Raw genomic sequence first — 15,681 nt, 5'->3', positions numbered from 1 at the left:
TGAACAGAAGGAAGGAGAGAACGAAGGAAGGAGAGAACAGACGGAAGGAGAGAACAGCAGGAAGAGGAAGAGAACAGAGGGAGAGAGGAAAACAGAGGGAGGAGAGAACAGAAGGAAAGAAGAGAACAGAGGAAGGAGAGAACAGAGGAAGAGAGAAACAGAGGAATGAGAGAACAGGAGGAATGAGAGAACAGAGGGAGGAGAGAAACAGAGGGAGGAGAGAACAGAAGGAGGAACAGAGGGAGACAAACAGAGGAAGGGGAGCAAGAAAAGGAGGCCAGGACAGAGGGAGGGCAGGACAGAGGGAGGGCAGAACAGAGGGTAGGCAAGAAGCACAGTAGGAGGCGGCTAGAACACAGAGAGAATGGAGAAAACAGAGGGGAGGAGAGAAGCAGGCGAAGAGAGAGAACAGAGGGATGAGAGAACAGAGTGGAGAATTAGAGAGAGGGAGGAGAGAACAGAAGGGAGAGAGAACAGAAGAGGGAGGAGAGAAACGAGGGAGGAGAGAAACAGAGGGAGGGCAGAACAGAGGGAGGCAGAACAGAGGAGGAGAGAACAGAAGGGAGAGAGAACAGGAGGAGGAAGAGAACAGAGGAGAAGAGAAACAGAGGAGGAAAGAACAGAGGGAGGAGAGAACAGAGGGAGGCAGAACAGGGGGAGGGCAACAGGGGGAGAGGACAAAGGGAGAAGAGAACAGAGGGAGAAGAAACAGAGGAAGGAAAGAACAGAGGGAGGAGAGAACAGAGGAGGGAGAGAACAGAGGAGACAGAACAGATGGGAGGAAGAACAGAGGAGAGAGAACAGAGGAGGGAGAACAGAGGAGGAGAGAACAGAGGAGAGAGAGAACAGAGGAGGAGAGAACAGAGGGAGAAGAAGAAACAGAGGAGGGCAGGACAGAGGAGGGCAGAACACGAAGGGATGGAGAGAACAGAGGGAGGAGAGAACAGAGGGAGGAGAGAACAGAGGGAGAGAGAATCAGAGGAAAGGAGAGAAACAGAGGAGGACGAGAACAGAGGGAGGGGCAGGAGCAGAGGTGAGGAAAGAACAGCAGGGAGGAAGAGAACAGAGGAGGAGAGACAGAGGGAGGAGAAACAGAGGAGGAGAGAACAGAGGAAGGAGAGAACAGAGGGAGGAGAGCGAATAGAGGGAGGAAAAAAAGAAAGAGAACAGAGGAGGAGAGAACAGAGGGAGGGAGGAACAGAGGGAGGGCAGAAACAGAGGGGGCAGAACAAAGGGAGGGAGAGAACAGAGGGAGGGCCAAGAACAGTAGGGAGGAGCAGAACAAGTAGGAGGGCAGAACAGAGGGAGGTAGAGAAACAGAGGGAGGAGAGAAGCAAGAGGAGGAGAGAGTAGGAGGCAGATGGGGAGGGCAAGAACAGTAGGAAGAGAAAAGAGGAGGAAACAGAGGAGGAGAGAACAGAGGGAGGAGAGACAGAGAGGACAGAGGGAGAGAGACCTGGTTGAAAAACGAGTTTTAATGACTCCAACTTAAGTGTATGTAAACTTCCGACTTCAACTGTATATAGTGTGAAGTGGAACCAGACTCCTTACATGCTGACGTGTGTATGTCCTCGTGCGCCATCGCCCGCATGTTGACTTTGTCCATCCACACCAGACGCGATCAGGATACGCAGGTTGGAAAAAATAAGAAACCCTCACACTGCTCTTGATAGTATCATTGCTCTTTAAYACGATTTTGCGTATCGGCCTCAAGGCCTTCATCAGCTCTGACAAAGGCCTTGAGGCCGATAGGTAAATCTTATTGAAGAGCAGTGATACTATCAAGAGCAGTGTGAGGGTTTCTTATTTTTTCTCATCTTATTCAACTGCTACCTGCAACAAAGGACATGTAGGTTGAAATATCAAAACAAACTCTGAACCAACTATATTCATTTGGGGACAGGTCAAAATACAGTACATGAAACATTCATGGGCATTTAGCTAGCTGGCTTGCTGTTGCTTGCTAATTTGTCCTGGGATATAAACATTGGGTTGTTATTTTACCTGAAATGTACACGGTCCTTTTTTTCTTGTACCTTTGTAGACTTTTGACCCATTTTGAGTCACACCAAATCATGTGTTCTCCACTCCCACAATTAATCCACAGATAAAAAAGGGTAAACCTAGTTAGTATCTAGTAATCTCTCCTCCTTCAGTCTTCTTCTTCTGTGGACTTTATATGGCGGTTGGCAACCAACGTTGACTGGAGTGTGGACCTCAGGTCATCTTTAAATCACCACGTGGGTATATGCTCCTAAAAAAMCAATGAGGAGATGGGAGAAGCGGGACTTGCAGCTCGTCARGCGTCCAAAAAATAGAACCGCTTGTATTTTAGCGCCAGGCTACGCAGATGTTCGTTGACGTGCGAGAGCAGTTTGGATGAGAGGATGGAATGACATGTATGGTGCTGCTTTTCATGCCAGAGAATTTCTACTCCCTCCTTCATGGTTATTTACTCCCATGAAAGTTTAAATCCGGCGCAGTAATCAGAATGGGAGCTAGAAATAGCTTGTACGTTTAATTTGTGCACATGGAGACGCAAACCATGAAGTCCTTCCCAAGAGTGGCCGTACTTTAGTAGACTGTGGAGAGAGTATGTTTATTCCACTGATGAACAAATGCAAAGTGACTCTAAATGCTTAGTTCCAAACTACTGGGAATGGAAACAAACTCATAATACACTTTAGGCTCTCATATACAGTCATGTGAAATTGTATCCCGTCTAATGCCTCGTCCCACTGGGCTCAGATGTCAACTCAACGTCTATTCCACATTGGTTTAATGTCATTCCATTGAAATGACGTGGCTAACAAGGTTGATTCAACCAGTGTGTGCCCAGTGGGATGCTCTGAAACAACTGTGTTATGGTCCGTCCGTCTGGCTCCTCTCTTCCCTCTTCTTCTCACTCTCTCGTGTTGTTGTCAGCGTTCGGCATAAATCAGGGATGTCCAAAGTAAGATGTTAAGTTGTGTTGTCAAGCAACACGATGAGTCACTCTTCCCGTATTAGCCATGCGTTTTAACAAGCTGGCCCGGCAGTGCCAGGAGCCCCTCTAGAATGATACAGTACAGTAATGAACTAAACCCTGGTCTGAACTCTGTACGCATTATTCTGTTACATGAAAGGGGGCCTCAATAACCAACATCCTGTGGAATAGAGGAGCACAAGAGAGAGAGGGATATCTTAGTGGCAGAGACTCAGATATGCGTGTGTGTAAATGGGTGATGGTACTCTCCTGCACGTGTGTGTGTGTGTGTGTGTGTGTGTGTGTGTGTGTGTGTGTGTGTGTGTGTGTGTGTGTGCGTGCGTGCGTGCGTCGTGCGTGCGTGCGTGCGTGCGGCGTGCGTGACGTGCGTGGCGTGCGTGCGTCGTGCGTTGCGTGCGTGCGTGCGTGCGTGTGTGTTTTTGCAAGTGTGTGTGTGTGTCTGCGACAAGTGTGTGTTATCTGAGCGGCAAGGCACACAGCTAGCTGTACGAGAGGCGGTGGTTTGACAGCCTTTTAACAGCTAGCATGAAAGAGAACAGAGCTCTCCATGTAACTTGTTCGTGGGTATAAAACGCCAGGCAGAAGTGATTCCTGTTAGAGTGATCTGGGCCTGCCTCTCTCTTCCCGGGCTTCTTTGATCGCATCTCCTCTTCCCTCCGCTCTGTGTCAAAGCAGCGGCTGGACGTTCAGTTGGGCCTCTGTGTCCCTGTGAACCAGGCCTGGTGGATGTTTCTGAACATCCACCAGGCTGTCAATCAAAGCCTGTATGCCGAGGAGGCAGCATTATAAGGATGTCGATCAGGGACTGCTGGTTGGGGATTCGTCAAAGCACAATGAGAAGTGCCTAGAGCTACACAGTGTTACGGTCTCGTCACATTCCGATCAGTGAGAGGGAGTAGCAGCAAAACAGCCACTGTGAAAGCCGGTCCGGGGATTTTTCACAGAAGGGCCTGTTGGAATAGAAGAAGGGACCGAGGTYGATTTGATCCAGTTATACACGTCTCTGTACATCTCCACTATAACGAGTTATAGTCTGTCAATGAATGGATGCCTCTAGGCTGTTTTGTTTTATACACGTATCACTTTTCCTGGGTATTTCTTGTCATGGTTGCAGGGCTTAAACCTTTCTTTCCACCAGACAGACATGGATGAGTATGAACTAACTAAGCTCCATGACAACAAGTAGGACAGGTATCAAGCCACTGGGCAAAAATCGAATGAAATTGTATTGTTCACGTGCGCCGAATAGAACAGGTGTAGACTTTACAGTGGAATACTTTCTTACGAGGCCATTCCCAACAGTACAGAGTTAAAAAGACAAATATGTGCTAAATAAAAAAAGGAAATAGTAACACAATAAAAGCACTAACAAGGCTATATACAAGCAGTGGTGTAAAAAGATTTTCAATTGGGGTATCTGTACTTTACTTTACTATTTATTTATTTTTTTGACAACTTTTACTTTTACTTCACTACATTCCTAAAGAAAATAATGTCCTTTWTACTCMATACATTTTCCCTGACACCCAAAATTACTCGTTACATTTTGAATGCTTAGCAGGAGAGGAACATGGTCCAATTCACACACTTATCAAGAGAACATCCCTGGTCATCCCTACTGCCTCTGATGTGGCGGACTCACTAAACAMAAATGCTTCCTTGGTAAATTATGTCTGACTGTTGGAGTGTGCCCCAGGCTATCTGTATAAATAAAAAATAATAATAATTATTCATACTTTTACTTTTGATACTTAAGTATATTGTAGAAATGACATTTACTTTTGATACTTAAGTGTATTTAAAACCTTTTAGACTTTTACTCAAGTAGTGTTTTACTGGGTGACTTTCACTTTTATTTGAGTCATTTTCTTATAAGGTATCTTTACTCTTACTCAAGTATGACCATTTAGTACTTTTCCATCAGTGTATACAAGGAGTACTAGTACCGAGTCAATGTGGGGAATGGGTATGAGGAAGTTGAGGTAATACAATATATACATGTAGGTAGGGATAAAAGTGACTAGGCAATCAGGATATACACTACATGATCAAACACCTGCTCGTCGAACATCTCATTCCAAAATCATGGGCATTAATATGGAGTTGGTCTCCCCTTTACTGCTATAACAGCCTCCACTCTTCTGGGAAGGCTTTCCACCATATGTTGGAACATTGCTGTGAGGACTTGCTTCCATTCAGCCACAAGAGCATTAGTGAGGTCATGCACTGATGTTGGGCGATTAGGCGTCTGCGTTCCAATTCATCCCAACGGTGTTCGATGGGGTTGAGGTCAGTGCTCTGTGCAGGCCAGTCAAGTTTTTCCACACTGATCACGACAAACCATTTATGTATGGACCTCGCTTTGTGCACAGGGGCAAGGTCATGCTGAAACAGGAAAGGGCCTTCCCCAAACTGTTGCAAGTTGGAAGCACAGAATCGTCTAGAATGCCACTGTATGCTGTAGCGTTAAGATTTCCCTTCACTGGAACTAAGGSGCCCGAACCATGAAGAACWGCCACAGACCAATATTCCTATCCCGTCAAACTTTACAGTTGRCACTATGCATTGGGGCAGGTAGCGTTCTCCTGGCATCCGCCAAACCCAGATTCGTCCGTCTGACTGCCAGATGGTGAAGCGTGATTCATCACTCCAGAGAACGCATTTCCACTGCTCCAGAGTCCAATGGCGGAAAGCTTTACACCACTCCAGCTGACGCTTGGCATTGCGCATGGTGAGCTTAGGTTTGTGTGTCGCTGCTCGGCCATGGAAACCCATTTCAAACAGTTCTCGTGCTGACGTTGCTTCCAGAGGCAGTTTGGAACTTTACGCGCTACGGGCTTCAGCGCTCGGCCGCGTTGAAAGCCACTGAGCTCTTCAGTATGGGCCATTCTACTGCTAATGTTTGTCTATGGAGATTGCATGGCTGTGTGGTTGACTTCATACACCTGTCAGCAACGTGCGTGGCTGAAATAGCCAAATCCACTACTTTGAAGGGATGTCCACATACTTTTGTATGCAGTGTATGTAAAGTGTGTCTATGTATGAGTGTGTATCGGAGTGTCAGTGTAGTATTTGTGATTGTGGGGGTAGAGTCTAGTGAGTGTGCATAGAGCCAGTGCAAGGGAGTCAGTGCAAAAKAATTAAGATAAATGAATAAATAATAAAGGGCAATGTAAATAGACCGGGTAGACATATGATTAACTGTTCAGCACTCTTATAGCTTTGGGGTAGAAGCTGTTCAGGTGCCTTTTTGTCACAGTTTTGGTGCCCTGGTACTGCTTGCCCGTGCGGTAGCAGAGAGAACAGTCAATGACTTGGGTGGCTGGAGTCTTTGACAATTATCTCTGACACCGCCTGGTATTGAGGTCTTGGATGGCAGGGAGTTCGGCCCCAGTGATGTACTGGGCCGTACGCACTACCCTCTGTAGCGCGTTGGTTGAATGAACGTTGTTTCCATGTTGATACAACATGTGATGATGTTGTATCAATGTAGAAAACTGATTGGATTTGCACAACGTCATCAACGTAACGGTATTTGGTCTTTTTCTCACCCAATTTTTCACCTAAATCCAATGACTTGGTGCATTTTTGCAGTGGATTTCACTTTGAATTCACGTTAGTTGACAACTCAACCAAATGTAAATCAAAACTAGACGTTTAACTGACTTCAGTGCCCAGGCTTATACTTTGACTTGATTTCTACAGCCAGGTGGTGCTGATGAAGAATTTAGTGTTGTCTTGTTGAAAGTTCAAAGGGCAGGGTCAGAAGGTCTATATGGAGGATGATTGATCATGTTTAGTTATAGGGCTTTGTATTAGGATAGGAGACCAGATTAGGTGGAGCAGGAGGAGTTTTATGAAAGCGTCAAGGTGCGTGGGTGGGTAGTAACGAGGGTGTGTGGTTGTGTGTAGTGTGACGAGAAGGGTTTAATGGCGGGAACYGGGTTACCGAGATTTACAGGCATTTACTGGTCAAACCCACTCCCTTTTTTCCCTGGATAAATAATTACGAGAAACTGGTCAACTATAATAAATTATTTCTCTGAACAGCGTGACGTCAAATGGAACTTTTAAAGGAAATGTCTAAATCTGTCTTCATATGGCCGTGTCTGCTCTGCTATCTGCATAATCAATAATCACTGCCAAACGTGCTTCAACAAAGTACTGAGTAAAGGGTCTGAATACTTATGTAAATGTGATATATATATTTTTAATACATTTGTAAATATTTCCAAAAACCTGTTTTTGCTTTGTCATTATGGGGGTATTGTGTGTAGATTGATGAGGAAAAAACGATTTAATMMATTTTAGAATAAGTCTGTAACGTAACAAAATGTGTAAAAGGTCAAGGGGTCTGAATATCTTCTGAATGCACTGTATATGCTTTTAAAGAGAAATTCCAGTTTGAACGRGAATACTGGGAARCCTGGTAATTGCAATTTTCTCGGGAAGGAAAATTGGTAGATTCTCTGGAAAATGTTAAACCCTAGTGAGGAGGATACAGTAAATAGTGGGGGGTATTGTGCAGATATGATGGAGATGCTCTGTGACTCTGCCATCATACTGATTGTGAGGGAATACAGGAGCTCTGACCGGACAGTGTGCATGGATGGCAAAAATGCACTTGACAGATTGAATCAGTCACTCTGCGTAAGCCTCTGTTTCCCCTAGCCTGACCATGGAAATCAGTCACTCTGCGTAAGCCTCTGTTTCCCCTAGCCCGACCATGGAAATCAGTCACTCTGCGTAAGCCTCTGTTTCCCCTAGCCTGACCATGGAAATCAGTCACTCTGCGTAAGCCTCTGTTTCCCCTAGCCCGACCATGGAAATCAGTCACTCTGCGTAAGCCTCTGTTTCCCTAGCCTGACCATGGAAATCAGTCACTCTGCGTAAGCCTCTGTTTCCCCTAGCCTGACCATGGAAATCAGTCACTCTGCGTAAGCCTCTGTTTCCCCAGCCTGACCATGGAAATCAGTCACTCTGCGTAAGCCTCTGTTTCCCCTAGCCTGACCATGGAAATCAGTCACTCTGCGTAAGCCTCTGTTTCCCCTAGCCTGACCATGGAAATCAGTCACTCTGTGTAAGCCTCTGTTTCCCCTAGCCTGACATGGAAATCAGTCACTCTGCGTAAGCCTCTGTTTCCCCTAGCCTGACCATGGAAATCAGTCACTCTGCGTAAGCCTCTGTTTCCCCTAGCCTGACCATGGAAATCAAGACGACACAGACGGGCCAGGGCGGGGCGGACGGGCCAGCTCTACGTCATCTGTCATCGTGTGACACATAGATAAATCATTTACAAAGACAAATGCACACACACACACACACACACAGGCATGCACACATTTGTGTGTGTGCACATGCCAGTGGCGACTTTAACATGAAAATATTGGTGGGGCAAACTCAATAAAAAAAGTGAATATGCATCGAAACTACTACACTACAGACTACACATCGAATGCACCATCATAATAACCAAATCTCAGAAAGGAATTTGAGCCACACACACAAACCTTATAACATTTGGGTTATGATCAGATTATAGGTTACTTCCCATATCTTTAGATCTAATTGCACAGACGACCAAGTCAAGCACACTTTTATACAGTAAAGTTTATGTTACTTTAGAATCAATTTCAGCATCGGTCTGCAGTATTGCTAATCATTGTCTGAGTATTGGAACGCAGCCCAAACAGTGCAGTTGTGTTTGCCTGCCTGTTAACAAGATGCTATGTTAAGAATAATGTAGCCACGTTTATAAAGCTACTCCCTTGCATCAACAATTGTATAGTTACAGTTCTATGGGTTATTACAGTCTAAACATCAGACATTAACAAGACACACCGTATCTAGGTACGTTAAACAGCTTTTAGCCACTGCTTCCATCCAAACCAATCGTGTTTTATCTCTAATTTCTTTAAGGCCTTATTTTCATGTTCCGTGGCGGAACGCAAAGTTCAGAACGCAAAGTTCTGAAATAATTTGCTAGGAGACAGTCGACATAATTCATTATGGCATTTCAGCTCGCTAACTAGCTAGAAGATGATAAACAACTTTGAAGTTGAGTCCATCAGTCCAATCAGCTACCGGAGATATGACATCAATTTATCCGTGACCAATGACATTGAGCCTTCTTGGGTGGGCACTACTAATGTACTTTATCTCTATGGCAGCACTCAAGGGGGCTGAAGCTGTCGGACCATACCATGTTGCAGTCATGCACTGTCCCAATGAATTCACTCACCCATCCGAACCTTTGAGCACGTAGCAATCACACGCAGCCAATTGCACACAACTAGAGAAGATCAACAAGAGAAAGATGGCGCCGATTGAGTCCTTAGGAAACTGTGCAGTATTTAGTTTTTTTATGTATTATTTATTACATTGTTAGCCCAGAAAACCTTAAGTGTTATTACATACAGCCGGGAAGAACTATTGGATATCAGAGAGACGTCAACTTACCAGCACAACCAGCACTACGGCCAGGAATACAACTTTCCCAAAGCGGATCCTTTGTCTGCACCTCCCAGGGCATTTGAACTGATTCCAGAGGCCGACCCAAAACAACCTTCCCGTTGGAGGACAGGGTGCCGGAGCGGTCTTCTAGTGAGGCTTCGGATGCGCGCACACCACCCACTGCTTCCGAGTGTATTACTCGCTAATGTCCAGTCCTTAGTTAACAAAGTCAACGAAATTAGGGCAAGAGTTGCTTTCCAAAGAGATATCCAGGATTGTAACATACTCTGTTCCATGGAGACATGGCTAGATAGCTGGGGACATGCTGTCAGAGTCCATACAGCCAACGGGATTTTCAGTGCATGGCGCCGACAGGAACAAACATCTCTCTGGTAAGAAGGGCGGGGGTGTATGTTTCATGATTAACGAATCATGGTGTAATTGTAACAACATACAAGAAATCAAGTCCTTTTGTTCACCTGACCTAGAATTCCTCACAATCAAATGCCGACAGTATTATCTCCCAAGAGAACTCTCCTCGGTTATCGTCACAGCCGTGTATATCCCCCCGCAAGCGGATACCAAGACAGCCATCAAGGAACTTCACTGGACTTTATGCAAACTGGAAACCATATATCCTGACGCTGCATTTATTGTAGCTGGGGATTTAACAAAGCTAATCTGAGAACAAGCCTACTGAAATTCTATCAGCATATCGATTGCAGTACACGAGCGAGTAACACACTCGACCACTGGTACTCTAACTTTCGCGATGCATCCAAGGCCCTCCCAAACCCTCCTTTTGGCAAATATGACCATGACTCCATCTTGTTGCCCCCCTCCTATAGGCAGGAACTAAAACAGGAAGCACCCATGCTTAGATCTATCCAACACTGGTCTGACCAATCGGATTCCACGCTTCAAGATTGCTTCGACCACCTGGACTGGGATATGTTCCGGGTAGCCTCAGACAATAACATTGACGTATACGCTGACTCGGTGAGCGAGTTTATAATGTTTATAATGTATAGGAGATGTTGTACCCACTGTGACTATTAAAACCTTCCCTAACCAGAAACTGTGGATTGATGGCAGCATTCGCGCAAAACTGAAAGCACGTACCACCGCATTTAATTATGCCAAGGCGACTGGAAACATGACTGAATACAAACAGTGTAGTTATTCCCTCCATAAGGCAATCAAACAAGCAAAATGTCAGTATAGAGACAAAGTGGAGTTGCAATTCAACGGCTCAAACACGAGACGTATGTGGCAGGGTCTACAGACAATCACGGATTACAAAAAGAAAACCCGCCCAGTCGGGGACATCGACGTCTTGCTCCCAGACAAATTAAACAGCCTCTTTGCGCGCTTTGAGGACAATACCGTGCCACCGACACGGCCCGCTACCAAAGACTGTGGACTCTCCTTCCTCGTGGCCAACGTGAGTAAAATACTTAAACGTGCTAACCCTCGCAAGGCTGCCGGCCCAGACAGCATCCCTAGCCGCGTCCTCAGAGCATGCGCAGACCAGCTGGCTGGTGTGTTTACAGACCTATTCAATCAATCCCTATCCCAGTCTGCTGTTCCCACATGCTTCAAGATGGCCAAACATTGTTCCTGTTCCCAAGAAAGCTACGGTAACTGAACTAAATGACTATTGCCCCGTAGCACTCACTTCTGTCATCATGAAGTGCTTTGAGAGAATCATATCACCTCCACCCTACCTGTCACCCTAGACCCACTCCAATTTGCTTACCGCCCCAATAAGTCCACAGATGATGCAATCGCAATCACACTGCACACATCCCTATCCCATCTGGACAAGAGGAATACYTATGTAAAAATGCTGTTCATTGACTACAGCTCAGCATTCAACACCATAGTACCCTCCAAACTCATCATTCATCTTTAGAACCTGGGTCTCGACCCCGCCCTGTGCAACTGGGTCCTGGACTTCCTGACGGGCCACCCCCAGGTTGTGAAGGTAGGAAACAACATCTCCACTCCGCTGGTCCTCAACACTGGAGCCCCACAAGGGTGCGTTCTCAGCCCTCTCCTATACTCCCTGTTCACCCACGACTGCGTGGCCGTTCACGCCTCCAACTCAATCATCAAGTTTGCAGACTGAAAGGAGGCTGAAAAAATGTGGCTTGTCACCGAAAACCCTCACTAACCTTTACAGGTGCACAATTGAGAGCATCCAGTCGGGCTGTATCACCGCCTGGTACGGCAACAGCACCGCCCACAACCGCAAGGCTCTCCAGAGGGTGGTGCGGTCTGCACAACGCATCACTGTGGACACCTACAACACCTGATGTCACAGGAAGGCAAAAAAGGTCATCAAGGACAATAACCACCCTCGCCACTGCCTGTTCACCCCGCTTCCATCCAGAAGGCGAGGTCAGTACAGGTGCGTCAAAACTGGGACAGAGAGATTGAAAAACAGCTTCTATCTCAAGGCCATCAGATTGTTAAACAGCCACCACTAGCACAGAGAGGTGGCTGCCTACCTACAGRCTTGATATCATTGGCCACTTTAATAAATGGAACACTAGTCACTTTAATAATCTCACTTTAAGAATGTTTACATATCTCACATTACTCATCTCGTATGTATATACGGTATACTGTATCCTTCCTATCTATTCTTTACGATCTATTACATCTTAGCCGCTCTGTCACTGCTCATCCATATATTTTATACGTATATATTCTCATCCCATTCCCTTTACTAGATTGTGTGTATTAGGTTTTGTGGTGGAATTGTTAGATATTACCTGTTAGATACTGCTGTTCTGTCGGATCTAAAAGCATAAGCATCTGCTAACCATGTGTATGTGACCAATAACATTGGATTGGATTGGATGCCTTCCCTGGCTAGCCCCCCCGCAACAAAGCACTGAGTGAGGCTGAAGCAGCTGCAGCAGGGAGCTGCCTTACTCAATGAAAACTGATCAAAATAACAATACAAACGAGGAAGTGACCACAAATGCTTTATTAGCTCAAGCGATTTTTAAAACATAACATTGTTTGCTGACTGATATGTTATTTGTGACATGATTGAATGCTAGAAGGTCATGCAAAACCGTGCCGTCTCCAGGATAGTGGTGGGCTGCCCTGAATGACGAATCGCCACTCTGCACCGTTCACCGAAACTTCAGTAAGCCTACTTTTKCAATACTAGGACATAGCCCAATGGTTTTGTACTCAAATTTTTGTTACTTTTGTCAAATAATTTTCGGTACTTCTGTCAAATGTGTCTCACGTCGTGTACTGATTGAGAGGATCGATTCTGTGTATCAGCGCAGCCAATCAGCGCAGCCGATGTCCCTTTTAAAACGCGAACGCACTCTAGCCTGTTCTGAGGTACCACTACACTGGGAGTCTGGGCTGCATCATGTTAGCGCCACACTCATGCTGCACAGAACGTAGCACACTTGAATAATGTATTAAATGCAACATTGCATGTAGACATGTTGAAAGTGTTCATTACTGTTCGCAAAACAATGTCCATTACAGGCTAGAACACTTTACAATTTCAAGAAGATACTGGTAGCTTCCAGCTTTGTAGGCTAACTTTTCTGGCTAGCTTACAGCTGAAGCTAACATCAATTCACTACCCTAGTACCTTGTTTGTGATTATATGCAAAACATCATGCAAAATATGCTGATTTAAAAGCTGATTGTCRCCTAATCAATTAATCGTCTCTCCCTCACGTCTCTCCCTCACCGAATGAACTGAATGTGTGAATGTGCCTTATGAATGACATAATTACTTGGTCCTACAGCGCACTTTTATAAAAGAAGAGATTGCTACCTTTATGCAAATGTTGTTGATCAGTACAATAAAATAAGTCTCAAATGGAAGGGAAACAGTTTGTTTGCTATCTGTAGCCCCATGAAATCGGCTGAAACAAGCTCAATAACTCAATGCATGCACACACTCCTATTGAATATGCATTCCACTGTATTGTGAATAGGTCTAGGTCTACATCTTGATTTGCCCAGTTTATCAATAGAGATTTACCATTCAAATGAATGTTTACCATTATTTTGTTATGTAGTGAGATTGGTGAAAACAACTTGATTGTATAACTGAATTGATTCATTAACGCATATATGTTTTACATAAAAAAATGACAATGGAATGATATTGAATTCAAAAGATGCCCAACGATTGAACAGAGSAGTTGATCAGTAGATCAAGTGCCATTCTTTTTGGTATCGAGTATCCTCATACTTAAGTTGGTATCGATGTCAAAATTCTGGTATCGTAACAACACTACCACTCGTCGCACACGCCACACACACACTTATACACATGCATAGGCACAATCCTGCCTTCCCACCTGGATGCACACACACAAACACACCCACCTACACACTAACAGATTCCCAGGACCCTGACCCACTGCTAAGAGGTCTGCGGTGGTCAATGATTTGAGTCGGCATCCCAGTGAGTTTTCAGACGCCTCGGCGACTCGCTTTAATTGGAGAGGCACCCGGCACGAATCACCAATTTCAAACAGCTAAATTTAGCCCTCGGTGCTTTAAAGAGCCACGGACTAAAAATAAGCACACCATTACACAATTGTGTCATTACTACTTTACTATGTAGTTGAGATTTCCATCATTTTCAGTGGAATAGCCTTCAGTGGAAGTGCCCAGATGTCTGAGTGTTGGTGGAGTGTGGTTGTAGATTCAATTGGTGCTGTTGGGGAGGGACTTTCATCTGGAGTATTGGGCACAGGGCTGACTGTTGGCTATGACACTGCTGGAGGATCAGCGGGATGGTTACTGCTCTTCCTCTCCCTCGGGTGACAGGTGAAAGGAGTCTGTTGGCTTGTGTTAGCAAGTTGTCTCTCTGCTCAGAGCTTTCTGATTGTGTGTGTCATCTCGGTGTCTTTAGTCATAAGGACGAGTGCTTCTTGTTCTCCAGAGGCATATAATCTCTAAGTCATGAAGACTAGTTCGAGGAATACACGGACTATTCCCAATAGCACAAACATGACAGCAGCTGGCGAATTCACAATGAACGACGACAGCACCGACGGCCAACAATTATGTCTCTCCTGTTGGCGTTAAGTGATGAAGGATGAAGGCGTTAAATGAATGAGTTGTTTGTCTCTAAGAGTTCTGGGAGATTTCCCTACAGCCTCGCTCCTCTCCTCAGCACTCATTTGTAATGTCGGCAGTAGATCACATTAGACGACTTTCCACGCATACTGATGGTTTATATCACTCTGGGATATCAGTCTGGATTTAGGCAACTTCCATACAGTACTCTGCATATAACCACCATGTAAAAGACTGTATAGCATCCACACTGATCTCTGGGATAGACTAGGTTGGACTTTGTAGTTGCAGTACAACGCTCCATACTGTATGTAGCCACCATGTAGATGACTGTACAGCCACCATGCAGTAAAACAGTTAAGCCCTACACGGTAGGAAGTGCCAACCTTGGTGATGCCAGCTAGTTGACGTAATGCCCTCACTTGTCATAGAATTACACATCATCCAAGCCCACCACTATTTAACCTCGCTTGGACATTGCGTGCAGCTCAGTAATAGCTACTAGCCCTGGGCATGGCTTGTGCTCATTTAGGCAGCTTAATGACTTACAAGGCTCCCGTAATGAGTGTGCACGAGCAGTGCTAAGAGAGGTCAGATAGGGTTGAATATCTTATGAACCTCACCGGTTAATACTACAACATGCCTGTTAAAGGCGTCTGTTTTTAAGGTGAGCTCATTTTGTGGATGCTGTGAGAAAAACAAGAACCAAGCAATGCATTACACCAAAAAGGAGAGTAGGTATGAGAGCCTGTAAGAAAGCAATTTCGTTTTCCATTTCCTTCAGGCAGTTAGAGAGGTAGTTATAGCACCCGGGTCCCATCAGGACCCGAAGAACATGGGAAGTAGGCCGCATTGACTCTCCAAAAATAGCAGAGATACAAAAATATTTAACAATTTTTAAATCAGAATTCTTATCAAATTTGTTCTTGTTGATTCCAGTCATTGGAGTTTGGTGGAAAACCCAGAACAAGGCCTCACCTGTCAGGGGGTTCGTGTGGAGGTTTTAGGACAGGGCTGGGAGGGTTGAGAGCAATGTTCCCTCTTATATTTTTTGGCACTTAGCGCAAACTTCAACATTGTGAAAATTCTGTGAACACTGAGGCTTCATCCGTTTTAAGTTACAATTTCAGAGAGTGGTCATTTTGATAACAATGTAGGTCTAC

General features: G+C 45.2%; 2 protein-coding genes across 2 annotated transcripts in view; both read left to right on the top strand.

Annotated features, from left to right (window-relative positions):
- The window catches only part of LOC139028418 (putative uncharacterized protein DDB_G0271982), a 9,416-nt gene extending 5,641 nt beyond the window's left edge, over window positions 1-3,775 (top strand). Inside the window, exon 4 of the mRNA XM_070445804.1 lies at window positions 3,659-3,775. Coding sequence (XP_070301905.1) covers window positions 3,659-3,775 — 117 coding nt within the window. The remainder of the gene's footprint in view (window positions 1-3,658) is intronic.
- The window catches only part of LOC111970558 (voltage-dependent calcium channel subunit alpha-2/delta-2), a 245,971-nt gene that overhangs the window by 64,318 nt on the left and 165,972 nt on the right, over window positions 1-15,681 (top strand). The window lies entirely within an intron of this gene.

The sequence above is a fragment of the Salvelinus sp. IW2-2015 genome, linkage group LG11 (genome assembly GCF_002910315.2).
Source record: "Salvelinus sp. IW2-2015 linkage group LG11, ASM291031v2, whole genome shotgun sequence".
NCBI classification, from domain to species: domain Eukaryota; kingdom Metazoa; phylum Chordata; class Actinopteri; order Salmoniformes; family Salmonidae; genus Salvelinus; species Salvelinus sp. IW2-2015.
Note: the sequence above shows the minus strand (reverse complement) of the source record. Positions and strands in the feature narration are given on the sequence as shown.